The sequence below is a fragment of the Megascapheus bottae genome, chromosome 3 (assembly GCF_031878675.1).
Source record: "Megascapheus bottae isolate mThoBot1 chromosome 3, mThoBot2.hap1, whole genome shotgun sequence".
Lineage (NCBI taxonomy): Eukaryota > Metazoa > Chordata > Mammalia > Rodentia > Geomyidae > Megascapheus > Megascapheus bottae.
In genome coordinates this window covers 70,285,408-70,310,755 of record NC_143511.1, presented here as the reverse complement: position 1 = coordinate 70,310,755, position 25,348 = coordinate 70,285,408, and the positions used below count along the sequence as shown (strand labels likewise).

The 25,348-nt window shown below is 39.5% G+C and overlaps 1 protein-coding gene across 2 annotated transcripts in view; it reads left to right on the top strand.

Annotated features, from left to right (window-relative positions):
- Positions 1 to 25,348, top strand: part of Elp1 (elongator acetyltransferase complex subunit 1) — a 52,800-nt gene that overhangs the window by 19,730 nt on the left and 7,722 nt on the right. Inside the window, exons 14-34 of one of the 2 annotated variants that reach the window (XM_090330391.1) lie at positions 1,480 to 1,662; positions 2,599 to 2,705; positions 3,554 to 3,657; positions 5,365 to 5,418; positions 5,513 to 5,618; positions 6,340 to 6,455; positions 7,263 to 7,336; positions 7,970 to 8,048; positions 8,140 to 8,219; positions 10,462 to 10,599; positions 10,704 to 10,789; positions 11,313 to 11,461; positions 13,620 to 13,743; positions 14,525 to 14,622; positions 15,853 to 16,054; positions 18,115 to 18,176; positions 20,483 to 20,545; positions 21,507 to 21,567; positions 23,524 to 23,637; positions 24,442 to 24,553; positions 25,053 to 25,180. In XM_090330391.1, coding sequence (XP_090186517.1) covers positions 1,480 to 1,662; positions 2,599 to 2,705; positions 3,554 to 3,657; positions 5,365 to 5,418; positions 5,513 to 5,618; positions 6,340 to 6,455; positions 7,263 to 7,336; positions 7,970 to 8,048; positions 8,140 to 8,219; positions 10,462 to 10,599; positions 10,704 to 10,789; positions 11,313 to 11,461; positions 13,620 to 13,743; positions 14,525 to 14,622; positions 15,853 to 16,054; positions 18,115 to 18,176; positions 20,483 to 20,545; positions 21,507 to 21,567; positions 23,524 to 23,637; positions 24,442 to 24,553; positions 25,053 to 25,180 — 2,240 coding nt within the window. Of the gene's footprint in view, positions 1 to 1,479; positions 1,663 to 2,598; positions 2,706 to 3,553; positions 3,658 to 5,364; positions 5,419 to 5,512; positions 5,619 to 6,339; positions 6,456 to 7,262; positions 7,337 to 7,969; positions 8,049 to 8,139; positions 8,220 to 10,461; positions 10,600 to 10,703; positions 10,790 to 11,312; positions 11,462 to 13,619; positions 13,744 to 14,524; positions 14,623 to 15,852; positions 16,055 to 18,114; positions 18,177 to 20,482; positions 20,546 to 21,506; positions 21,568 to 23,523; positions 23,843 to 24,441; positions 24,554 to 25,052; positions 25,181 to 25,348 lie in introns of those variants that run through there. The other variant, XM_090330390.1, reaches the window with a different exon arrangement.

Here is a 25,348-nt window from a genome sequence, read left to right as displayed (position 1 = left end):
GAATGTCATATATTCCAGTGGGTGTCAAGGAACTTGGAGTTGTAAGCCAGCTGAGGCTTCCCAGAATAGCCCTGCGTTCTCCAGGGAAATTCACAGGGGAAAGCTGAAGGTAAAGATGGTAAGACAGAGTTGAATTCTCTTACGTAACCATATGTACAGAGTTTTGACATATGGATAACCAAATTCAGCCTGTGTGTTTGCCTCTTCCTAGATTCTGTAACTTCTGGCTGTTGTATTTTGAGTCTCTCAGGTTAAAATTAGAATGCCTTTCACAATGAAACGGCATTGCAAACCCTTAGGTATAATTGAGAATCTCAGGTCCACTGCAAAATGATCTAGAAGTCAGATGTTTTTACAAGTAGTACCTACTGATTGAGTCAGTACTGATAAGAAAGAAAAAGTAGAGGATAGGTAACTGGCCCAGGGTCATGAACCTGATCATTAAAGATCCAGGGGTTAGTTGTTCTGTAAGTCACAAAATCAGTAGAAATGATCAAGTATAGCAAAGAACAAAGTCTAATACATAATACGTCTTAAGTATGTTATATACAAAAGTATGTTTATGATTTTAGAATTGTGTAACATTTTTAAAGAATACTATGATACCTATTTCATTTATAGTGTGTTAATCAGGGATGACAGTTACCTGTGAAAAATGAAGATGTACTTTTACTAGCTTTTTCCCAGACTGGCTTCTCACTGCAGTCTTGTTGTTTGCTTTCTGAATGGCTTAAGATTACAGTTGTGAGCTGCTGTGTTCAGGTGCATCAGGCACTACCTCGTAAAGGTTCAGCTCCTTCTAATAACATGTAGACGGAAACCAAGTTTTTAAGAATAGATAGAATGATAAAGCCAAGTCATTCAGATTACTTTGGGATAGACAAAGATCTAGGAAAATGTCAGTGACAACCAGAGATGGTAATGATCTTGAATTCAGGATCAGCAGACTAAGTCAGTGGGAGCTGAGAATTATGGATCTAAAGGCAGTAAGTCACCTTTATAGGTTCCTATATGAAGTGGAAAAAAGTGCTCCAGTCAGTGTATAAATGCTCCAAGGAAGGGGTTAGGGCATAGAAGCCATCTCTGAAAATAGTCACAGTCCTCAGGATAGGATTTGTTCTACTGAAGATCAAATTTATCTGCTGACATTTGGTCTGAGTGCTGGTATTTGATGTCAGTGGGAAGATACTGAGCTTCATTAGTGACAGATGAATAGTCAGTTTCTTAGAATGTTCTCTTTAAATCTCAAAATGTTGGAATTTGAAAAACAATTTAAAAGAAATGCAAAAATGTATTCTTAAGCCAAAGCGATACTACTTTTTGAGCTTTTTAGTATTTATTATCAGCTCAGGTTTGTTTCTTGGTATAATTAGGAGTTGACTGTATTTATGTTAGCCCATTCTTCATTTAGAAAAGACATTAAAGATTCAGTGATTTTGTTGTATTTGTGAATTGGGTATTCTTGAACATTTCAAACAGAATTCAGTTTGACAATAATGAAGATCAAGAAGTAAACCCACTGACACTCAGCCTTCTCACCTGGATTGAAGAAGACATGTTCCTGGGTGTTAGCCACAGTCAATCTAGCCCACAGTCTGTCCTTCACCACTTGACTATAGCCCCTTCTGAGGAGGATAAGGAGCAAGGACAACTCAATGTCAGGTATAAACAAGCAGATGGAGTTATGCTTTTGTATTTTAGTAGCACAGGGCACTTTTAGACTACTGGTCAACGAGATTGAGGACAAATGTCCTTGTTGGACATGTAGTCGGGTCCAAATAACAGACCAAATTCTGTCAGTAATGATGGTATGAAAAAGTAGTGTAGGTACCAATAGAGGAACTGAAATATTTTAGGCTATATCAAATAATGTATTATTCACCCACATTTCTGTAATTATTAGACTGTATGATTGATTTTTGATACCTGTCACCAGAAAAATGGCTAATTCTCATAAATTTATAAGTATATAGGCATGCTTATAGTACTGTGTAAAATAATGTATCACTAAGAGAATATTGCCTTTTTTTTTTTTTAATGAAATCAGAATTCTTCACCTTTAAAAAATAATGGTCTGGGAGTCGGGAGTGTGGCCTAGTGGTAGAGTGCTTGCCTAGCATGCACAAAGCCCTGGGTTTGATTCCTTGGTGCCACATACACCGAAAAAGCCAGAAGTGATGCTATGGCTCAAGTGGTAGAATGCTAGCCTTGAGAAAGCCCAAGGACAGTGCTTAGGCCCTGAGTTCAAGCCCCAAGAGTAGGAGAAGGGAAAAGAGAAGGTCTGGGCCAGGCACTGGTGGCTCACACCTATAATCCTAGCTACTTAAGAGGCTGAGATCTGAGGATCACAGTTCAAAGCCAGCCTGTGGCACAGAAGTCCTGTGAGACTCTTATCTCCAATTAACTACCAGAAAAAGAAATGGCTCTGTGACTCAAGAGGTAGAGTGGTAGCTTGCAGCTGAAGAGCTCAGGGACAGCACCAGGCCCAGAGTTTAAGCCCCATGACCCACAAAAAAAAATAATGGTCTGTTTAACCCTCTTCCCCCTACACACATTTTTTCTTTCTTTCTTTTTTTTTTTTTTTTAAACTTTCTTCAGTTCATCTGTGACGGTGGATGGGGTCATAATTAGTCTATGTTGCAGTTCCAAGACTAAGTCCTTAGCATTACAGCTGGCTGATGGCCAAGTACTTAAATATCTTTGGGGTAAGTATCACAATTTTAGGAGAATTTGCTTATGACATGTATAAATGTTTACTTATACTTGCAAGTTATCTTGTCAGTGTAACATTAATTTTATTTACTTTACTTTTTGCCAGTCCTGGGGTTTGAAATTAGGGCCTGAGCATTGTCCTTGGGCTTTCTCAAGGCTAGAGCTCTACCACGGGTCTTGAACTCTGGGCCTGGGCACTTGTTCCTGAGCTCTTCAGCTTAAGACTGTAGTTCTATGCCTGGAGCCACAGCCCCACTTCCCGTTTTCCAGTGATTAATTGGAGATAAAAGTCTCATGTTCTTAAGTGTCCGGGCAGGCTTTGAACTGTGATCCTCAGATTTCAGCCTCCCGAGTAGCTAGGATTATAGGTGTGAGCAACTGCTCCTAGCACCTGTGGTTTTTTCTGTGTGTGTGGTACTGAAGAATCAAACCTGGGTCTTCGTGCATGCTAGGCAAGCACTCTACTACTAGGCCAAACTCCCAGTTCCCTATTGATGAGTTTTTTCTTGTTTGGTTTTTTGTTTTGTGATGATGAAGATTAAATTCTGGGCTTCATACAAGAAATGTTCATAAGAAGGCAAGCTCTTTATTGTTGCTATTGAACTACAGCCTAAGCCCAATTGTTAGATCTTTTTAACTATATTAGAAAACTAAGCGATAGTGTAAAATTGATTGGTGTATTCTATTCTTGTTTTCTCTTAAAGTGAATGATTTTCCGGAAGTACATTTGGAAACTAACCCAAATTTCATATTAAGTGTTTTAGTGAACATTGATGCTGATTTTGTTTTTTCACAAAAGACTTGATCAGGTATATGTATACCAAACCTGGCCTTCTTTCAGAGTCACCTTCTTTGGCTGTTGAACCATGGAAGAACTCCAGGGGACTTCCTGTTCGCTTTCCTTGTCCATGTACACAGACTGAATTGGCCATGATTGGAGGAGAGGTAAGTAAGCACAGTGGGAAATTTACCACCTAAAAATGCCCAACAACCAAAGCATGGGCTTTGGAGTTGGGCCTACCTGGTCCTATAAGTTCCTCTGCAGTAATGGAAAGTTATCTCATTTTGACTATAAAATGAGAAAATCAGTATGTTAAAATTCAGGGAAGAATTTAAATATATATATGTGTGTATGGATATATATATACATATACACATATGTATACATACATACACACACATGTATATGTGCCTGTGTGTATTTTTTGTTCTTGTTTGCAGAGTATTCAGTTACTTTTATTAAATATTTCTGAAAGAGAAATGTAATAAGTTATTTTAATGGATTGTCACTAAATATTAAAATGTCTATAATTGGGTGAGTTGTAGGATGTGGTGGTTACAAACACAATCTGATTAATTCCTGATTTTTCTATCAATATAGATAGGAATCCATCCCCACAGATGGGAGAGTGAAGGAAATGAGCAGTTGATGGAGGAGGGGCAATTAAGAATGTAGCTGTAATAATGGGTAATCCAGGAAAACAGCTAAGCTGTGAGGTGACAGTGTGTACACTGAGATATGATTAAAGAAGCTCTTCCTAGAAAGAAAAGTATTCTTGCAAGAAGGAACAAGATAATTCCTGAACTTGAAAGGAACTCATCTTATTTAGGAGACTGGAAGCAGAGTATGGATGAAGCTCAGTGACAGGCCAGGGGAGTTTGAATCTTCTTTCTCCTCTTCCTCTTCTTCTTCCTCCTCCTCTTCTTCTTTCTCCTCTTCCTCCTCTTCTTTTTCTTTCTCCCCTTCTTTTTCTTCTCCTTCCTTCCTTCCTCTCTTCCTTCTTCCTCCTCTTCCTCCTCCTCCTCCTCCTCCTCCTCTTCTTCCTCCTCCTCCTCCTCTTCCTTCTTCTTCTTGATAGTGGTAGTGGTACTATGTTTGAACTTAGTACTGGGTGGAGTTAGTGTGGACGTCTTGCTTCCTAGTCAGGTGCTGTACCATTGAGCCACCCTCTAGGTCTTTTTTCACTGGTTATTTTTGAAATAGGGTTTTGTTTCCTTTCAAGGCATGCACCTAGACCCAAATCTGCCTATTTTAGGCTTCTTGTTGTTGCTGCAATAACAGGCACATACCACCTAGCCCAGCTTCTTTTGTTGAGATGTGGAGTTTCTCAGCCTTTTCTGACTAGGCTGACCTGGAGCCGAGATCCTCTTAATTTCATCCTCCCGCATTGTTTAGAACAATGTGTATGTGCCACAGTACCGGTATAGATTAAGAAGGGGTTTCTCCAAACTCTCCTGCCTGGATAGCCTCAAATTATGATTATTCCAATTTCAATCCCCCAAATAGGTAGGTTAAAAAGTCATGAGCTACTGATTGCTGGTGCATTTGAATATTTTATTAATGAATATTGGGAAGTCATTGATGATTTTTAATCATCCATTCTGGCTGACTAGAGGCATAGGTTGGAGAGGGAAGAGAATGGAATAGGGAATCAACATAGAGACTAGTGAAATGGGAAAGATATCTAAGGTAAGCATAGAGGATAGAATCGCAGAGCTTGCCAGTAAATTGGAGGACATATTTCACTTTGCCATAACTCTTATACATTGGGTATCTTACATTCAGTCTATTTATAAAGACTGTATGTAATGAAGTTACTTTTAGCTGGTTGAAAAACGGTTGCTTATAATTTTATCTTTATTTCTTTGCAGGAATGTGTCCTTGGTCTGACTGACAAGTGTCGTTTTTTCATCAATGACACTGAGGTATCAAGTCTTGGCTTGGCATTAGATCCTTTTCGTATAGTTACCTCCTTGTAAAACACATAATGTTTACTTGGATTCTCTTTCCCTGTTGCAGGTTGCATCAAATATCACATCATTTGCAGTGTATGATGAGTTTTTATTGTTGACAACCCATTCCCATACCTGCCAGTGTTTTCCCCTGAGGGATATTTCATTTAAAAGTGAGTTTTCAATGTACAAAATGAAGATAGTCTCTGTTCCAAAATCTTTTTGTCTTGAGTCTTTACCTGCTTTGATATTTTACCATGGAGTTATAGAGAAAAAAAACCTTTAAAGTTTCATCACATATTCTCTATCTTCAATATATCTTAGTTAAGTCAAAAACCATTCTGGGGCCGTGAGTTTGGCCTAGTGGTTAAAGTGCTTGCCTAGCATGCTTGAAGACCCGGGTTTGGATCCTCGGTACCACATATAGAAAAAAGCCGGAAGTGGTGCTGAGGCTCAAGTGGTAGAGCTCTAGCCTTGAGAAAGTCCAAGGACAGTGCTCAGGCCCTGAGCTTAAGCCCAGGACTGGCAAAAAAAAAAAAAAAAAAACAAAAAAAAAAACAACAAAACCATTCTGTACCAGTTTAGGAAAGTATATATTTTTCTAAAAGGTCCATTTAATTTCTTCACTGCTAACCTAGAGACTGGTACCATTTCTTCCACTGATAAGATTATTTGCATAGCGGTAATGCTAAGAAACAGATAAGCTGTATTAGTCTCTCCATGTAGTTTCTATATTTCTTAAGATATTAACGTGAATGTGCATGTAAGTGGGGCCAAGTTCCAGGGATGAGATGGTTTATCAGAGGGCTAATAATCTGGAAGTCGAAGAATGCAAAGAAATGTAATTTGCTTGTGTTACATAATGTATGCCGTTGCAATTGTGGTTATTTTTAGCATTGCAGGCAGGTCTGTGCAGCAGTCACGTAGCTAATGGGGAAATTCTGCGGAAGGTGGAGAGGGGTTCACGGATTGTCACAGTTGTACCCCAGGACACAAAACTTATATTACAGGTAAGCTGGAATTTTGGATTTCTGATTGCCATTTAGTCTATACTAAACAGAATGTGTGTGTGTGTGTGTGTGTGTGTGTGCACGTGTGTGTGTGTGTGTGTGTGTGCGCGCGCGCGAGCGCACGCGCACACCAGTCCTAGAGCTTAAACTTAGGGCCCGAGCACTGTCCCTGGGCTTTCTTCAAGGCTAGTGTTCTAACCACTTGAGTCACAGCACCACTTCCAGCTTTTTTTCTATGTGTGTGGTACCAAAGAATCAAACCCGGGTTTTCATGCATGCTAGGCAAGCATTCTACCACTAGGCCAAACTCCCGGCCCTAAACACCATATGTGTAGGTTATATTTTAGGATTCTTGTTTTCAGTTGTTTGTTATAAACCTTGGTTGCTGTGTCTTTTATTTAGTTTTTATATAAAGAAAAGTTGATATGGGCTGTTAAGGAAGCTTTTCTCATGTGAGAGTGGCTCAAATCAAAGAATGCTTGCCTAGCAAGTGCAAGGTTGTGAGTTCAAATCCCAGTACTGCCCCCACACACAACATACAATAAAGAGAAGATTTTCTTCAAAGTAAAGAAAAATGCTGAGTGTAACTACATTCTTCTTTCAGCATGCTCTTTTTATAGCATTCTGTTAGTTTTCTAAAGAAAGGTTAAGATAAAATTATATATTGTAGTAGCTTAAATTTTTTCCACTCAATTAACACTGTTACTGTTTTCAAGTAATAGAATACCTGCCTATCGAGCACAAAATCCTGTCTTTAAACCCCAGCATAACAAAAAGGGTTACCTTTTTAAATTTGTTTATTTTAAGATGCCAAGGGGGAATTTAGAAGTTGTTCATCATCGAGCTCTTGTTTTGGCACAGATTCGGAAGTGGCTGGACAAGTAAGTGCTGTATTTGACTAGTGTGCTTGCTGTGATTGGTAGTAAAGGCAGTGAATTTTTCAATACAGCTTTTGAAATCTAACTGTTATCTCCTGTAATCTCCTGCTATCTTCAGTTACATTTGAAAGGCATAAATGGGATTATATTGGTGAAATAGATCAATTAAATTAAATGAAATTGAAAAACAAAGAAAGTCCAAGGTTTTCATTAGATTTACAGAGGAAACTTTAGTAACCCAGGAAAGCCTGAGCCAGTATCATGAAGGACGTGATCAAATTTCTGAATCTATTTGGAGCAAAGTTTTTATTGTAAAGGTGTATATTATGGTTTTGTTTTTTTCTTTTTAAATAGTGGATGTCAATTCTCTGATTATTTTCTGCTGGGTAACTATAGTGGGGATCAGTCCTATAGTGGGGGTCACTGCCACAGTGACCAAATCACACCTTTAAGATGGTAAATAATGTGGCACATGATTTTTTTTCTCATTCTATAATTTCAGAGTGGAAATCCATCAATAATTGTTTGTCATTTGAGCTGTAAATTTATTATAACTAGCTTTTATCATGAACATAAGCTGAGCCAGGAGCTTTGTTCTTATATAATAGCTTTTTGTTCATCTCTGTATTCTCACAGACTTATGTTTAAAGAAGCATTTGAATGCATGAGAAAATTGAGAATTAATCTCAATCTGATTCATGATCATAACCCAAAGGTAACTATCTAGACCTACCATTTTTTTTCTAGCTTACTTTTTACTTGATGTAATCTGAATCAATTTTGTTTGTGGTTTTTTTTTTTTGTAGGTGTTTCTTGAAAATGTGGAAGCCTTTGTAAGACAGATAGATTCTGTAAATCATATCAATTTGTTTTTCACAGAACTAAAGTAAGTATTTTGATAATTCATGGATTTCCTTTCCTCTTCTCTTTTCTTGCCAGTCCTGGGGCTTGAACTCAGGAACTGGGCACTGTCCTTGAGCTTTCTCAGGCTCTCTACCCCTTGAACCACAGAACCACTTACAGCTTTTTTGTGTGTGTGTATGTGGTACTGAGGAATCGAACCCAGGGCTTTTTGCCAACTAGGCAAGCATATTACCAGTAGGCCAAACTTCTGGCCATGAGTATTATTCTCATAGTTGTCACTCTTGTTAAGGAAATCAAACACAAATATCTAAAAAAGAAAGACCATTGCTCATTTTTAAAAATCACTATAGCAGTTAGATCCTAGGCTTTTTGCCTTTTTCTTTTTAAAACTGCCTATGTATGACTTTAAAATATAGCATTCAGAGTTAATATTTGCCTTGTTTTTTTTTGATGTACATGTAGAGCCTTTTTTGTGTTGAGTCAAGTCAAATGGGATCTTTGTGTGCAATGGCTTGCGGTTGATGCTGGCCCCAAACTAATGTATGGCAACATATTCAACTACCATCTGTTTTATTTTTTTTAATTTTTATTATTTTTTTTTGAGAGGGGACATATGGGGCTTGAACTCTGGGCCTGGCCCCTGCCTTTGAGCTCTTCAGCCCTACCCCTGGAGCCACAGCCCCACTTCCCGTTTTCTAGAGATTAATTGGAGATAAGAGTCTCAGATCCTTTTGTGCCTGGGCTGGCTTTGAACCGTGATCCTCAGATCTCTGCCTCCTGAGTAGCTAGGATTACAGGCATGAGCCACTTTGTGTGGCTGAACTACCTTTTTTTTTTTTTTTTTTTTTTTGTCCTGGGCTTGAGGTCAGGGCCTGAGCCCTGTCCTTGGATTTTCTCAAGGCTAGAGCTCTACCACTTGAGCTTCAGCACCACTTCCAGCTTTTTTCTATGCATGTGGTACTGAGGAATCGAATCTGGGTCTTCGTGCATGCTAGGCAAGCACTCTACTACTAGGCCAAACTCCCAGCCCCCAACTACCCATTTTTTTAGTAAAACATTTTAGATATGGAAAAGGTGAGAGAATTTTCCTATAGTGTCACTGAGATTCTCAAGTGTATGTTTTCTTATATGTACTTTATATACTTTTTCCACTGTCTACAATCTGTCCGTTCTTCATTTATCTTGGTTTAGATAAAATATCAACATAACTTGTAGATAGCATTCCATGTCCCAGTATGTCACCTTCCATAACAATAACTAGAGTATATTCTTTATGTATGGCTAGTTTTGCTTTTTAATCAAATTGGTCTGTCGTGATAGCAAATGTATATTTCATGTAACCTGAAACTCTCTCAAGGTAGAGAGCATTCTATTCTTGGAGAATTCCCACACATCCTCAAGCAGTCCTATTGTCTGTCCCTTTACTGTTAGGAATTGGTCACCATAGGTCAGTTTTCTCTGTTTAAGAACTTGATATAAATGGATTTCTATAGTATTTCAGGAATTTGTAGGGTTTTATTTTTTTTATTTTGCATGTACCACTAGTTTATTCTATTTTACTGCCCAGCAGTACATTCTTTTTTTTTTTTTTTTTTTTTTTTTTGCCAGTCCTGGGCTTGAGCTCAGGGCCTGAGCACTGTCCTTGGACTTTCTCAAGGCTAGAGCTCTACCACTTGAGCCTCAGTACCACTTCTGGCTTTTTTTCTATGCATGTGGTACTGAGAAATCGAACCCGGGTCCTTGTGCATGCTAGGCAAGCACTCAACCACTAGGCCAAACTCTTGGCCTCTCAGCAGTACATTCTTATATAAATATGCTACCATCTATTTATACATTCCTCTGGACATCTTGATTTGTACCTATTTGAGCTTAATGGGAATCTAACATCTACAAACATCATTTTTCAAGTCTTGTGGGTTGTTTCATGTCTCTATATTTTAATAGTTAAATCTTTTTTTTTTTTTTTTTTTGCCAGTCCTGGGCTTGAGCTCAGGGCCTGAGCACTGTCCTTGGACTTTCTCAAGGCTAGAGCTCTACCACTTGAGCCTCAGCACCACTTCCAGCTTTTTTCTATGTATGTGGTACCGAGGAATCGAACCCGGGTCTTCATGCATGCTAGGCAAGCACTTTAACCACTAGGCCAAACTCCCGGTCCTAGTTAAATCTTTTCAAGGCCTTCTTATTTCATAAGTTTGCTGGTTGTGTATTAGTAGTTTGATCATGAGGACATCTGTTGTTACTGACCTGTACATACCTGTTCTTAGAGAAGAAGATGTTACAAAGACCATGTACCCTCCACCAGTTACCAGCGATCTTCATCTGTCCAGAGATCCGGACGGAAAAAAACTTGACCTCATCTGCGATGCCATGAGAGCAGCCATGGAGAGCATCAATCCCCATAAGTATGGGGCTGTTATTGGCATCTTTGGAACAGCAGAAGTATATGGTTGTCCTTGTCCAGCTTATTCATTATTTTCATTGTGGTGTTCTTCACCTGTTACCTCAGGTACTGCCTGTCAATACTCACATCTCATGTAAAGAAGACCACCCCAGAGCTGGAAATTGTGCTGCAGAAAGTGCATGAGCTTCAAGGTAGAGATCTACCCTACAGACAGATGTTTAATTGGCCCTGAAAGTCACTGCTCTTTCCAGATAATCATTACCATGTCATTACCACTGTGGTGTTAATATACGATGCCTAGGTCACCAGTTTGAGACCTTGTCATTTTTTGGTTGGTGGTGGTGGTCATGGCGTTTGAACTCTGCCTAGGCACTGTCTCAGAGCTCTTCAGCTCAAGGCAACTGCCTTACCCCTGGGCCTGGGTGTTGTCCCTGAACTCCAGCTCAAGGCTACCACTCTACCCTTGAGCCAGGCCCCACTTCCGTTTTCTAAAAGTTAATTGGAGATAAGAGTTTCAGGTCCTTTTGTGCCCAAGCTGGCTTTGACCCTTGATCCTTAGGTTTAGCCTCCTGAGTAGCTAGGATTACAGGCATGAGCCACCTCGCCGGCTTGATGCCCAATTTTCTCAGATGTATTACTGTCTTTTTGGTTATGTTGATAGATGGATGGATTCTTTTTTTCCCCAAATGGTTCTATTTTCTTGAACATCAACAGAAAATGCTCCAAGAGTTCCTGATGCTGTAAGTGCGGAGGAGGCTTTGAAATATCTGCTGCTTCTGGTAGATGTGAATGAATTATATAATCATTCTCTTGGAACCTATGACTTTGATTTGGTTCTCATGGTAGCTGAGAAGTCACAGAAGGTATGTAGAGTTGTTACATTTGCACTATTTGGGGGCCTTGTTTATATAATCACAGCCCCCATTTTTGAATGTGCAGTATTTTGTCTGGTGTTTTATTATGAGTATGAATTGAAGCTAGATCTGTAGTGTCCAGAGCTACATTCCTAGGCTTCATTCTCTCTTAGTTCTATCAGGGTGTTGATTGACAGGTTGAGGAGACAAAATGAAACTTATGTCTTGTTTCTAAGATTGCAGGCATTCATAGGACCTATTCTCTTATAACAGAAATATCAAATAGTCCATGTTCTTCTCAGTTCTTTATCACAAAGTCCTGTTTTTCAGTGGCCTCTTTTGCCACCTTGGTGCATATACTGTAGTCAAAATGCTTGATCAGCACACATCTGTTTATTTTGTTTTGTTTCCAATCTCAAGTCTGTTCCAAGTTTAGTTCTTTTTTCATTATTGCTAGAACTGATCTTTTCCATGTGGAAAATTAATTCTTCCTTCCCATGCTTAACAATTCTTCATGAGCTCCCTGTTGCCCCTAGAATAAAGTTCAAAGTTGTGATGTTACTTTCAGACTTTTTATCATTTGGCCACTGTGTATCTTTTGGTTCTCATCTTCTGGCATATGTTTTTTCTCTCTGCCCATAGAGGGAAGGCAGTGTTTTTGTTTCTCTTTTGTCACTCATCACCACCTTCATATACCTTTATAGTTAATGTGACATTTGCTCTTGTGGACCCACAGGTCTTCCTCTGCCCCCACCATCACCATTTGCCTGGCTAATTTTCACTCATCCAGATGGCATCTTCCCAGTGAGCTACCCTTTCCTTCTTTAGGGACCAGAGAATTTCTCATGGCTTCTGTTACACTCAGGGCTATGTGCCCTCACACATCCCAGTCTGCATCGATCTAGAATTCTTAAATTGCCTCAGGTCAAAGGTTATGTTGCATTCCTGTACTTATTCCGTTATTAGCAGGGTTGTTTTTTTCTGTTTTGTTTTGTTTTGTTTTTTGGTGGGTCTTGGGGCTTGAACTCTGAGCCTGGGTGCTGTCCCTGAGATCTTCAGCTCAAGGCTATGGCCCTACCCCTAAAGTCACAGCCCCACTTTCCATTTTCTAGTGATAAATTGGAGATAAGAGTCTCACAGTCCTCTGTGCTGTCTTTTGTGCCTGGGCTGGATTTGAACCTCGATTCTCAGATCTTAGCCTCCTGAACAGCTGGGATTACAGGCTTGAGCCAGTGGGCCCAGTGTATAGCAAATATTCTTGATTAACTATTTTGAGCATTTAATTATTTACTGTTTTGGGGTTTCTTTTAGCTCAGTGGAAGAATCCTTGCCTGGTGAGTGCAAAGCCCTGAGTTTGGTCCTCAGCTCTTGGGGAAAAGGGAAAAAAAAAAAAAGGCTAAAAAGAATAGGAGGAATCTCTTTTTTAGAAAGTAAAAAATCAAACAGAGGCCAGGTACCAGTGGCCCATGCCTGTAATCCTAGGTACTCAGGAGGATGAGATCTGAGGATTGTAGTTCAAAGCAGTCCAGGCAGGTATGTCCGTGGGACTCTTATCTCTAATTAGCCACCAGAAGTGCTGTGGCTCAAGTGGTAGAGCACTAGCTTTGAGTGAAACTGCTTTATGGACAGCACCCAGGCCCTGAGTTCAAGCCCCACAACCAACAACAAAAAGTAAAACACTATAGCTTCTAGTACAAAGTTGGGAATGGTAGTACCAAATATATGCTAGGTTGGCTGACCCTCAGAGTTTTGTGTCCAGCTGAGCATATTGCTATCTTTGTTTTAACATGCTGTTTGTAAGTAAAGGTTGGGAAATGTCATAAATTCAGCACTAAGAGAAATGCTTTGCTGTATTAGGATAAACTTGGGTTCATTTATTGGAATATCTCTTAAGTTGCTGCACTTTTTCATTAGTCTGTGGAAGCTATTATGAGATTTCAAGATTAGTCATTATTTTATTCCAGCTACCAACTAACATCTATAGAATCATTTTTACCAAAACTTGAATGTATATACTGCATAATATATAAGGAATGTATTATGTAATGAGCATTGAAAATTACATAGCTCTAGATATATTGCTATAATTTATACACATTTTGTATAGTTATATATTTGTACATACTTACAAGTATCACAAGTAATAAAGATCTCCATTTTTTTCTAGGATCCCAAAGAATATCTTCCTTTTCTTAATACACTTAAGAAAATGGAAACTAATTACCAGCGCTTCACTATAGACAAATACTTGAAACGATACGAAAGAGCCATTGGCCACCTTAGCAAATGTGGTAAGTGTGAGCTTAGTGTTTATATTACTGCTTCACACCTTTGACCCAGACAATAAGAGATTATTTTTGACAGGCTTACTTTAAGTTTCCACTCCTGAAAACTTGGAACAATGTTGTATGTTCACTTTACTTTGTCATATGTCCCAAAATGCAAGCAATGTTTAATGAGCTAGTAGCTCTTTAACTAGGAACATAGAGCAGATCCTTTTTCAGTTGAGAACGAGTACTGCTAAGGCTACTTTAGTGCCTCTGGGTCAAGTCTAGTTGATAATTCACCCAACATGTAAGTGCAGCTGCAGTTTGTCTGGAGTGGGTGTCTGAGCCTTGCCCAGGCTCTGGAAGATGCAATTTGAATTGGCAGTGGTGGAATAGAGCTAGAGCATTGGAATGGTACTTAGGGTCTCTTTTACTCCATGTTCCTCCTGTCCTATGCTGGAGCAGTTGCAATTCTTCATAAGGGCTGACACAGAGTAACTTGAATGCAATTCAGTTGGACTGAGGGAAGATTGAAGCAAGAGTTTAATCAAATCCCCAGGGAATTCTCATGAAGGAGGCTGAGAAAATGCTAAGCTAGAAGTATTAGCATTAAAGCATGGTCCCAAATTCTGCTTTTCTTGCCTCAGACTCTGCAGTGGCTCTTGCTAAAAATTCAGTCTTACAGTCCTTTTGTCAAACATTAGGGGAAAAGATCTTATGATAATTTTGTTTGGGATCATTGCTATGAAGTCCATTATGCTTTTAAAATCTTAAGCATATACTTGCCTGAATCTTCTTTCTGCAGGGCCAGAGTACTTCTCAGAATGTCTAAATTTAATAAAAGATAAAAACCTGTATAAAGAAGCTCTGAAGTTATATCCACCGAACTCGCAGCAGTACAAGGTGTGTGATGGGTGAAGTGATTTTCATTAGTTGGGTAGAGGTAGGCATCCAGGTTAATAGCATGGTCTTGTTTTCAAGGTTTGTCCTAAAAGTATTTAATGTCTTCTTGGACTTGTTGCCCATGAGTGTAGTCCTGATCCAGTAGGAAAAACTGGCCAGGACAGAAAGTGAATTGTTTTGATTCCTTATCCAGAGCTCCACAGCTGCTTCCTCCTGGGCCAATGCTTCCCTGCCCTCTCTAGTTGATCCCCATGCTTTATGAAGAGTATAGCTCATTTTAGGTGCAAGTTTTGGGGGATTTTTACATACACATCTACTTTTTTTTAGGTATCTAACACTTCTTTTTTCTTTCCTTTTTTTTTTTTTTTTGATTGGTCATGGGCTTGAACTCTGGGCCTGGGCACTGTCCCCAAGCTCTTCAGCTCAAGGCTACTGCCCTGTCCTTTAAGCCATAGCCCCACTTCCAGTTTTCTGGTGGTTAACTGGTGATAAGATTCTCACGGACTTTAGTGCCCAGCTGGCTTTGAATCTTGAGTAGCTCCTGAGTAGGTAGGATTACAGCTGTGAACCACCTTGCCCGGCAATGGCATTTTTCTTACAAGCTAAATGTATTATTTGATCCTCATAACAACCTGATAGAGTATTGTGTAAAATTTATAGATGAGGATAACCTGCTAAGCATCTTTCCCTTAGTCCCCCTATTCATAGAAGATCTCCAGTCTTCTCCAGAAAGTCCCTCTGACTAGATACCAAACAAATCAATTTGCTGCTTTGTTTTCTCCATCAGGCTGTGGACTCCTTAAGTTCTGTTCTTCTCTGTGTCTCTGTCTGACACTGAGCCTTGGAGTGTAGGCTTTGGAGATAAGAGTCTCACAGACTTTCCTGCTGTGGCTGACTTTGAACTTTTGTCCTCAGATCTCATCTTCCTGAGTATCTAGAATTATAGGAATGAGCCACTGGCACTAGCTGGATTTATTTTTTGGATTGCTATATTCCTATTGTCTAAGATAGTACCTATGTAGGAACTTAGTAATCACTTGTTGAATAGCTAGATGATGTATTTCAGTAAGCTTTTCAATGTCAAAATAATTAAGCTTCCTGACCAACCATAGGATTTTTACAAGTAATTCAAGAAATTCTCAAGTGTAGTAACTAAAGTAGCATAGATTAGAGCTTTAACAAAATAATTGTCCTGTTTTCTCATCCACCTTGGATCTCTTCTCATCCCAGGCTATCAGCATTGCATATGGGGAGCACTTGATACAGGAGAACCTGCATGAACCAGCAGGGCTTGTGTTTGCCCGCTGTGGTGCTCATGAAGAGGCTCTCTCTGCCTTTCTGACTTGTGGCAGTTGGCAGCAAGCACTGTGCATGGCAGTTCAGCTTCACTTTTCTAAAGACCGGTTGGCTGGTCTTGGGAGAACTCTGGCAGGTAAGCCAGACCCTTTATTTGTCTGTTTCCCCAAGAGGTTTTTGTTTGCTTACTGGCTTCTTGTTTCATATGTTTGGTAATTGCACAAATCAGTTTAGAGCATCATACAATAAAGCAGTTGTATACTGGTAAAAGTTACAAACAAACGTAAATTCAACACTGTAAATTTTGAGTATTATAAGAATACCTATAAAGAAAGCAATTTTATTTCTGTCAGATCAAGACCGGTGTATTGAGTGATTCTGCAGTCCATTGGGCAGCTTGGTTATCTTGGGAAGGTAGAAAAGCCAAAGTGATGGCTGGGAAACATTTACTGTTAAGTTGATAGTATGGTAACACTACCATATCTCTCTCACCTTGTTCCTGGCAACTCACATCTTTGGGCTATACCTAAGAGTAGAAGAAGGTAAAGGTGAATTTGGAGATGGAGCCATTATGATATAGATAATAGATTGTTGGAAACCATAATAGAAGTTGTCAGAAAGGGAGTGGAAGAAAAAGCTCAATGTAAATGCAGTTTGAAAGCAAAGATAATTTAGCAATTCAGGGTCAAGGGCCTTGAACCAGAGGTGAGGCCACTCTCAGAGTCTGACGTCTTAGATTAGAGGAAAAGGGTGAAAGACACCTGTGAATAGATAAAAGTAGGATTCTGGTTCTCAGCTATACTGGAAATAAAACGAATGATTGGGAAGATTATCCCATCTTTTTCTCCTAGTTATTTTTCTGTTGATAATGATATAATACCAAGCATGTAAGTTACAAAGAAAAGATGGTTATTTTGGCTCATAGTTGTGGCCCATGGTTGAAGGCCATCATCTGGTGGCGACCTTGTTGGCAGAGTCCTGGAGGTACAGGGCATCTGTCACATTAGTTAGAGATGGGGTTTGCATATGTTATTACAGTCATTCCTATAATCCTGGCACTTGAGAGTCTGAAGAAGTAACAAGAGTTCAGATGTATCTTTGGCTATATAGTGAGACCCTCTCTCTAAACACTCTAAGCTATGATAACTCCACTTGATGACCTCAATGCTAATTGCTCAGGTTCCACTAAGCACCATGGTTGAATTAAATTTTTACCCTCTTAATGGCTTATAATTAGAATTAAACAAGAGTTTCAGAAAAGGGAAAAGCCTTTCAGATTATAGCATTCTTTTTTTAAAGTCTTATAAATATTGTCATGGTCTCCAAAGTAAAGCAATCATGAAAAATTTCTAGATCATAACTTGCTAATATCTACTATTCTCTTTATAACTTTTTGCTTGCAGTTCCCATGTCTTGTGGTAGTAGATATTTTATGATGGAATGAGCATACCTAGTTGTTTCAGTTTGTTAACTTAAAGCAGGAAGGGAAGGGTAGAGATCAAAGATTTTTGAGCACTGTTATACAGTACAGTTATTTTCTGTACCCATTTAACTTAAGGCAGTTTGCACAAGCCAACAGAAGAAAGAAAAGATAACTGCTTAGATGGTAGTGGTTAATCTGCCTACTCTTACTCATTAATAGCATACCCTAAAGTGAACATGAGATGGGAGACAGGACTCTGCCTGCCACTTAGTAACACTGGGTTTTGTGTACCTCTTTTTTTTTTTTAATGTCATGGTATTTGAACTCTGGGCCTGGGTGCTGTCCTTGAGCTCTTTAGCTCAAGGCTAGCACTCTACCACTTGAACCACATCACTACTTCCTGAGTATCTCTTTATCTCAGCTAGCCAAGAGTGACTTCGTTGCTAAGAATGATACAACTTCAAACACAAGCCAGCTACCTCCATCCAGTGCTCAGCCAAAGAATCAGTGGTTGGTGGTCTCTTCCTGTTAGAGAAAAACAATGGATTAATGCCCATATGCTTGCCGTTGAAAGCTTTCTTAAAAGCTAATTTTGACCGTTCATGATTTTTCAGATCCTGTGCTAACTTTACATTCTATCATTTAAAATTAGACTTCATGGTATGTATACTTAGTTCCCTCATAGAAACTGACATATCACATACCAAGTGTGATATACACTGAAGACAGAAAACCTTAATGTAATTACCAAATGTTCACTTACTATTTTGCAGGCAAGCTAGTAGAGCAGAGGAAGCTCAGCGAAGCAGCCATAGTTCTGGAACAGTATGCCCAGGTACGCTCTCCTGTCCTCTCCTATCTCCGGTATTTTAGTAATTGTTCTAGGATTTACTGTAAGTACTTATCTGCTGTTGTGCTCGTGCTTTAAATGATCCGTTTTCAGAGACATTTTTAAATGACCCCAAAATGTCTTTCATATTCTCTTTTTTTTTTTTTAAAGAGAAACTAGATGTATATTTGATATTGTCTGAACCTTAAAGAAAACTGCAGGCAAGCTGGGCACTAGTGGCTTCCTCCTTTAATTCTACCTTTTTGTGAGGCAGAGTATAGGAAGATTGTATTTTGAAACCAGCCTCAGCAGAAAATGTATTGGCCTAGGAATGTTCCTGGACAGAAAGCAAGACCATACTAAAAAGAAGCAGCATGAACAAAGGACTAAGACGTGTCTCAGTGATAGAGTGCCTATCTAGCAAGCTGTAGGCCCTGAGTTCAAATGCTAGTTCAATAAGCAAGAAGGAACTACTGATACTGAAAATAAACCAACAATCTAAATTTAAATGCTAGAATTAAAGAAGTTTTAGGAGAACACATAAAGTTAAATCCACATCACCTTAGATTTGGCAAGAACATCAAAAACATAAGTAACAAAAAAAATTCCAAACTTTGAACTTCACAGAAATTAAATATTTTATCAAGAAGATAAGAAAGCTGGGTAACTTTATCCCATGACTTAGTTATTTTGGCAGCCAGAGTTGGGAGAAACTTGTGTGCAGTTTGCCACAGTGAGAGCATAAAAATGGGATCCCATCTTTTTTTTTTTTTTTTTTTGGTGCGTCATGGGGATTGAGCTAGGCCTGGGTGCTGTCCCAGCTCAAGGCTACAATCCTACCCTTGACCCAAGTCTCACTTCCCTGGAGGTTAGATGGAGATAAGTGTCTCAGGTCCCTTTGTGCCCTGGCTGGCTTTGAACCTTAATCCTCAGATCTCAGCCTCCTGAGTAGCTAAGATTACAGGTGTGAGCATTGACAACCTGCCTTATCAGCTAAGCTGGAGTTTGAGAGCTAGAAGATCATGATTCCAGTAGAGTAAAGGCATAAATGTAGTACTTATCCCAATCAATCAATATTGTGACATACGCATATCATCGTAGCTATGTGGGAAGCATATGTAGGTCAGATCTAGGGCAGAAGACCCTATCCAAAAAAACTAGTGAAGACTAAAAGGACTGAGGAGTCAAGTGGTGAGTGCCTTCCTAGCAACTGTTCAATGCCCTAGTACCACCAAAAAAAAAAATGCAAAAAACCAATAGAATAGAAAAAATTTGCAAATCTGATACAAATGTATCTGGTAAGGGTTTAAAACACAGATTATTTGAACAATTGTTTTAACTGCAAAAATTAGTCATTTAAAAATGAACACATAGCCAAGCGCGATACTCTCACTCATAATCCTAGCTACTGAGGAGGCTGAGATCTGAGGATCCTGGTACAAAGCCAGACTTAGCACTAAAAAGTCCATGAGACTCTTATCTCCAATTAACCACTAGAAAAATAGGAAGTAGAGCTGAGGCTCAGGGGGGTAGGATGGTAGCTCTTCAGCTCAAGGACAACACCCAGGCCCAGAGTTCAAGCTCCATGACCCCTCCCACACACACAAAATGAACACAGAACTTCTTCAAAGAAGATCCATAAAAAGAAGACGGGGGAAAAAAGTGAAAAAATACAGAGAGAGCGAGAACTACTGTTGTGCTTATACCTGTAATCCTATCTACTCAAGATCTGAGGATCTTGTTCAAAGCCAGTCCTAGGTACAAAAGTCCATGAGACTCTTATGCCCAATTAACCACCAGAAAAGTGGAAGTGGTGCTGTGTCTCAATGTGGTAGAGCACTAGCCTTGAGCTAGGACTTAGGGACAGCACCCAGGCCCTGAGTTCAAGTCCTATGACTGACGGGGTGGGGGGGAACTACTGTTGTAGTCCATTACTTTTTTTCAGCATGGTCTCATGTACAATTATGGATCTCACCTAAACATGCTGACTCAAGCGTGGTGATGACATTGCAGAAACAGACATCTCTTATGTGACTGATGATTTTGCTGTCCAAGGCTGTAAAAGGATCATACCTACCTTCTGTTATTCATTTCCAGAAGATACCATTCCTCCTTTGTCCTTTGCTTCAATATTTATGGAGATGGATAGTCTGAATATATTGAGCCTGCCTGGCATGGGATGCTAAAATCTGTGACTATAAGGGATAAGTCTGGCCGGGGAGATGGAGGTAGCTCTGTGTTACAATTATGTTACAGATAATGTGATATGCTTGCCCCATTCACTTGCTGTTTTCCTTGCTGTTCCTTGTCAGGATTATGAAGAAGCTGTGCTCTTGCTTTTAGAAGGAGCTTCTTGGGAAGAAGCCCTGAGACTGGTAAGATGTTTTTAAAATTTCTATATTGCTCTCACCAGAGGATGAGAGCAAAGAGACATTATCAGTTGGAATTGCATGACATCTCAGTGTATAAAATTAAGGAGAAATGGCTGAGATTCCAATCTAGTGAAAGGCAGTGTTTTTTTTAAAAGCATGTAAAAATTTTAACCTTGATAATGTTTGGAATTATTTTTCCCAATGTGATGTACTATTTTTACTTTTTTTTTTTTTCTCATCCTTTGGGGATGCATTCAACAGGGGGAGCCTTTGCCAGGAGTGGGGTAACCTGGGGGATGGGTCAGGTAGAGGATCAGGCCAGCAGGTGGTGGGGCCTTCTGGTCCAGGTAGATGATGCCAGAGATGAAACCATCCTGGGCCAGGGTTCCAGGAGCCACCTCCCCCTCGGAAGTGGCCAGCTCCCAGCGGTCCACCAGCCAGGCTGCCAGGCATTCCTATGCCCTAGTCTGCTCCAGCTGGTCCAGGGAGGCCTCCAGTGCCTCCTTGTAGGGAAGATTGGATGGGTTGGTCCTTGGTCCTTGTGATCAGGCCCACCAGTCCACCTTCAGGGCTGGGCAGAGCCTCAAGGCCCAGGGTGTAGAGGCTAAGCTTCTGCCATCCACTTCATGCAGCTGGAGGAAGACCCAGGCCTGTGCCACAGGCCACATCCAGGATCAGAGACTCGTGGGCCAGACCCGGACAAGTATTTATGAGACAGTCTACTGCAAGACGGGGGGACTTGGTACTGCAGGGCGGCCATGTCTGCCAACCCTAAGCGTAGTTTGCCTTTTTTGTTATTATTTTCTTGTTTTAATGCTGAAGTAAGTAGAAATTCTTTGGCTACTCAATAGGAGACTTGGATTCTCAGGAAAATACTTTGAACATTGCTGAATGCGGGACCCATGTTTTTCTAAGTATCTTAACTCCTTCATAACTAAGAGTAACTTGTATTTTTCCTTTTTAGGTATACAAGTATAATAGACTGGATATTATAGAAACCAACATAAAGCCTTCCATTTTAGAAGGTGAGGCTTACATTTTAGGTAATATGACTCTGAGAAGGGGAGGAGAATGATGGGAAGGCATTATATGTTATTTCACTTTTAATATACTATGTACACTCAGTCATAACTTTAGGAAATATGCCGAGGGTCAGGAGTTTGGCCTGGTGGTAGAGTGCTTGCCTAGCATGCACAAAGACCAGGGTCCTTGGTACCACATACATAGTAAAAGCCGGAAGTGGTCTGGTGGCTCAAGTAGTAGAGTGCTAGTTTTGAGACCACCCAAGGACGGTGCTCAGGCCCTGTGGTCAAATCCCAGGACTGGCAAAAAAAAAAAAAAATTAAAAAAATATATATATGCATACATACATACACACATATACACACACATACATTATATATATATATATATGTTGAACCTTTTTACGAGGTATAAGAGATCTCAGTGTTAGAAACCTACATTAAGAATCTTCATCTTGGTTGTTAGTGGAGCTGTGGCTCAAAGTGGTAGAGTGCTACAGACAACATTCAGGCCCTAAGATCAAGTTCCATGATTGACTTTGTCCCTCCCCCCCCCAAAAAAAATATACATGATAAATGGGTTTGGTTGTCTCCTTGGGTCCCTCCAATGTCCCTAACCAGAGCAAACTCTAATCCAAAATCAAATTCTAGCCCTAGAGGACTTTGTACCAGTAGACTGCTAGCACTGAGGTGGGTTGTATAGTGTGGAGGAAAAAGAAATACTGTGTTTAATATCTGAGAATAGCTGGTAATCTTGAATATAGGCAACATGTGTGTGTGTGTGTGTGTGTGTATATACACACACACACACACGTTTTCTCCATCTGGTAATTGTATTATGGCTAAGATTCTTTTTTTTTTCTATCTTTTTTTCATATATTTTTTATTGTAATTAATAGAAGGGTTACATGATATTTGCCAGATAGATGGTGCATTAATTCCCATACATTGATACCCTTTCACATGTCTTGGTCCCCATTTCCCTCCCCCCACCCCACCCAAGATAACATTCTTACATTACTAAAGAGCTAAGTGCTAAAGTAGGAATGAAAGATTATATTTAAAATTTAATTTCAAAGGATTCCATAAAAATAACAATGTGTGTTATATGCGTGTGTGTGTGTATGCGCATGTGCAGACATATACATATTACCCATGTGCACAGAGAAAGGGAATAAAAAATGTGGCAGATAATTAATAGTGAATCTAGGTATACTCATGTTTATTGGACTGTGACAACTCCTATGTAAGCTTGAAAAATATCTTTGTAAATAAAGTGTATTGTTACCTTGCTGTTTCCCTTGCCTCTTTCCCTGGGGTACTTTTTGCACTGTTTGTTTTAGTTATCACTAATTTGGTACGGAATGTATTCCTGCCTTTGTAATAATCTTTTAGCCAGTTCTTAGATTTTCATCACTAATGAGAACCGAAAAACATGCTATGAATTCATCTGTACTCACCTAATACTTATGCATAAACTATGTCCCTGGATAGTACCATTTTGAGTTTTTAATATATTCTGATAATTTTTCTCTCCTTTTTCTATTGGACAGTAATTTCCAGAAATCATTAAAAGATATGTATTCCATACCTGTGGCATTTCAGTGGAAGGTTTAGAAAGAAATGTTTAGTAACTTTGTTTGTTAACTGCTTTTGTTGCACTCTTATTTGTAAACTTAATCATACTCTTTTTGACTTATCTTTTCTTGGGTTAGATACCAAGTCCCCCTTCTGGTGATTCTGCAAATTTAGTGATAGAAAGTGTTCTTGGATGATATTGCTGAATTCTGCAACCAATGCATTCTCCATCTCCAGTTTAGTAATGTTGATTAAGGGGGAGAAAAAGTCTTGTTTGGACGATTTAATTACCTCTTTCTTTTTGTTGAATTTTCACTGTCTCTTCCTCGTTATTTTTGCTTAAATATAACATGCAAATTATTTTCCATTCTGTGTCTCTAGCCCAGAAAAATTACATGGTGTTTCTGGACTCTCAGACATCTGCATTTACTCATCATAAAAAGCGCTTACTAGTGGTTCGAGAGCTCAAAGAACAGATGCAACAAGGGAATGTGGGTGAGTGCCTGTGTGACACCTAGAGATACTTACACTGGTGATATTTGTTGCTGTACCAATATCTGAGACTGCTAATTTGTAAACAGAAGATGTTTGTTTTGACACATGGTTCAGGACATCTAAAAGCATGTGCTTTTAGTGAGTGCCTCATGATAGAAAAGCAGATGGATGCATGCAGAAACACATATATAAAAGGATAAGGGGAGAGATCAGGCTTGCTTCAAACAGCCCAGCAAGTGCTGCAAGCAGTGTGATTCTACAGGAGTCAGAACCCACTCCTCTAAGGAAAACATCAGTCCTCTTGATCTCAGCATCATTTAAAGGTCCCAGGTCTTACCACTTGATTTAAGGATTAAGTGTCAGTATGTCTGCTTGAGGGGGATGGTCTGTTCAAATCAGCACAGTGTTCCTCCTACAGTTTTATTTCTGAACCATGACAAAGTGGAGATCCCTGAGGGACTATGTTTGTCTTGTTTGTATGTTGGAGAAGAGCTTGAAGTTGGGACCAAGTATATATAGTGTTTTTCCATATATACCTACCTGCTCCCTATTAAACCAGAGCACTGACTACTTCTGAGTTTCACAAAATGAATTTCCTCATGTCTCCCCCCTCCCCTCAAGTAGAACAGGAAAAGAAAAAGATTGGTTATCCACTGGCTTAGCATGATAATAACTGTATTTATTCTTACTTTGAGATCAACTTTGTAACTTTCATTGATCTTTCAGTATGTGTGACTGACTGTATACTAGCAGTCAGCCCACCTTAGCAGGGAATGTCTTCATCCACATCTGGTTCTGTTCTAGATGATGAGGTGCATCATGGTCAAGAGTCAGACCTCTTCTCTGAAACCAGCAGTGTTGTGAGTGGCAGTGAGATGAGTGGCAAATACTCCCATAGTAACTCCAGGATATCAGCGTATGTATCCATCCAGTCAGCACATTGAACTTCCCCTGGGCAAATGGAGGAAGTGGAAGCACATGCGTTGCATTTGAACTAACTAGGACAATACATTGATGGGGAAGATGTTCTTCTAGATCTCCAGGAGGTAGTGCAAAGACTGTCCCAGAATACCTAGGCTATTAGCCTTTCCTTTAAATTTATTTACTGTTTTCTTATGGGATTTCAGTTGTTTTTCATTGTTCCTAGATATTATCAGTTCTAACTTCATGTCACTCTATTTCAATCAAAACCTCAACTTTTAGTCTTTAGGGTTTTCCTTTCTAATTTCTTGCTGTAAGACTTAGACTGTCTCCCTGTTATATCATACATGTTATATCATACTTCATTATAATTCCCCCTAAATATAAATGCAACTTATGGACTCTCGTTTGCCAGCATGGGTTGGCCAACAAGTACATTTTAGTCTGTTCATTACACAGGAACCCTCCTTTTAAATTTCTCTATAATTTGACAGGAGATCATCTAAGAATCGTCGTAAAGCAGAGCGAAAGAAGCATAGCCTCAAAGAAGGGAGTCCGCTGGAGGATCTGGCCCTTTTGGAGGCACTGAATGAAGTGGTACAAAGCATTGAAAAATTAAAAGGTGTGTTCTTGGTGGTGGTGGTGATGGTATTGATGATATTTTGAAGGGCATTGGAAAGAAGGTTGAGGCAGGATCTAGAATACTATATAGCCCAAGTTGAGTTTAAACTATTTTTAAAAATATTTTTTATTATCTTTAGGTAGTTGTACAAAGGTATGACCTTTTGTT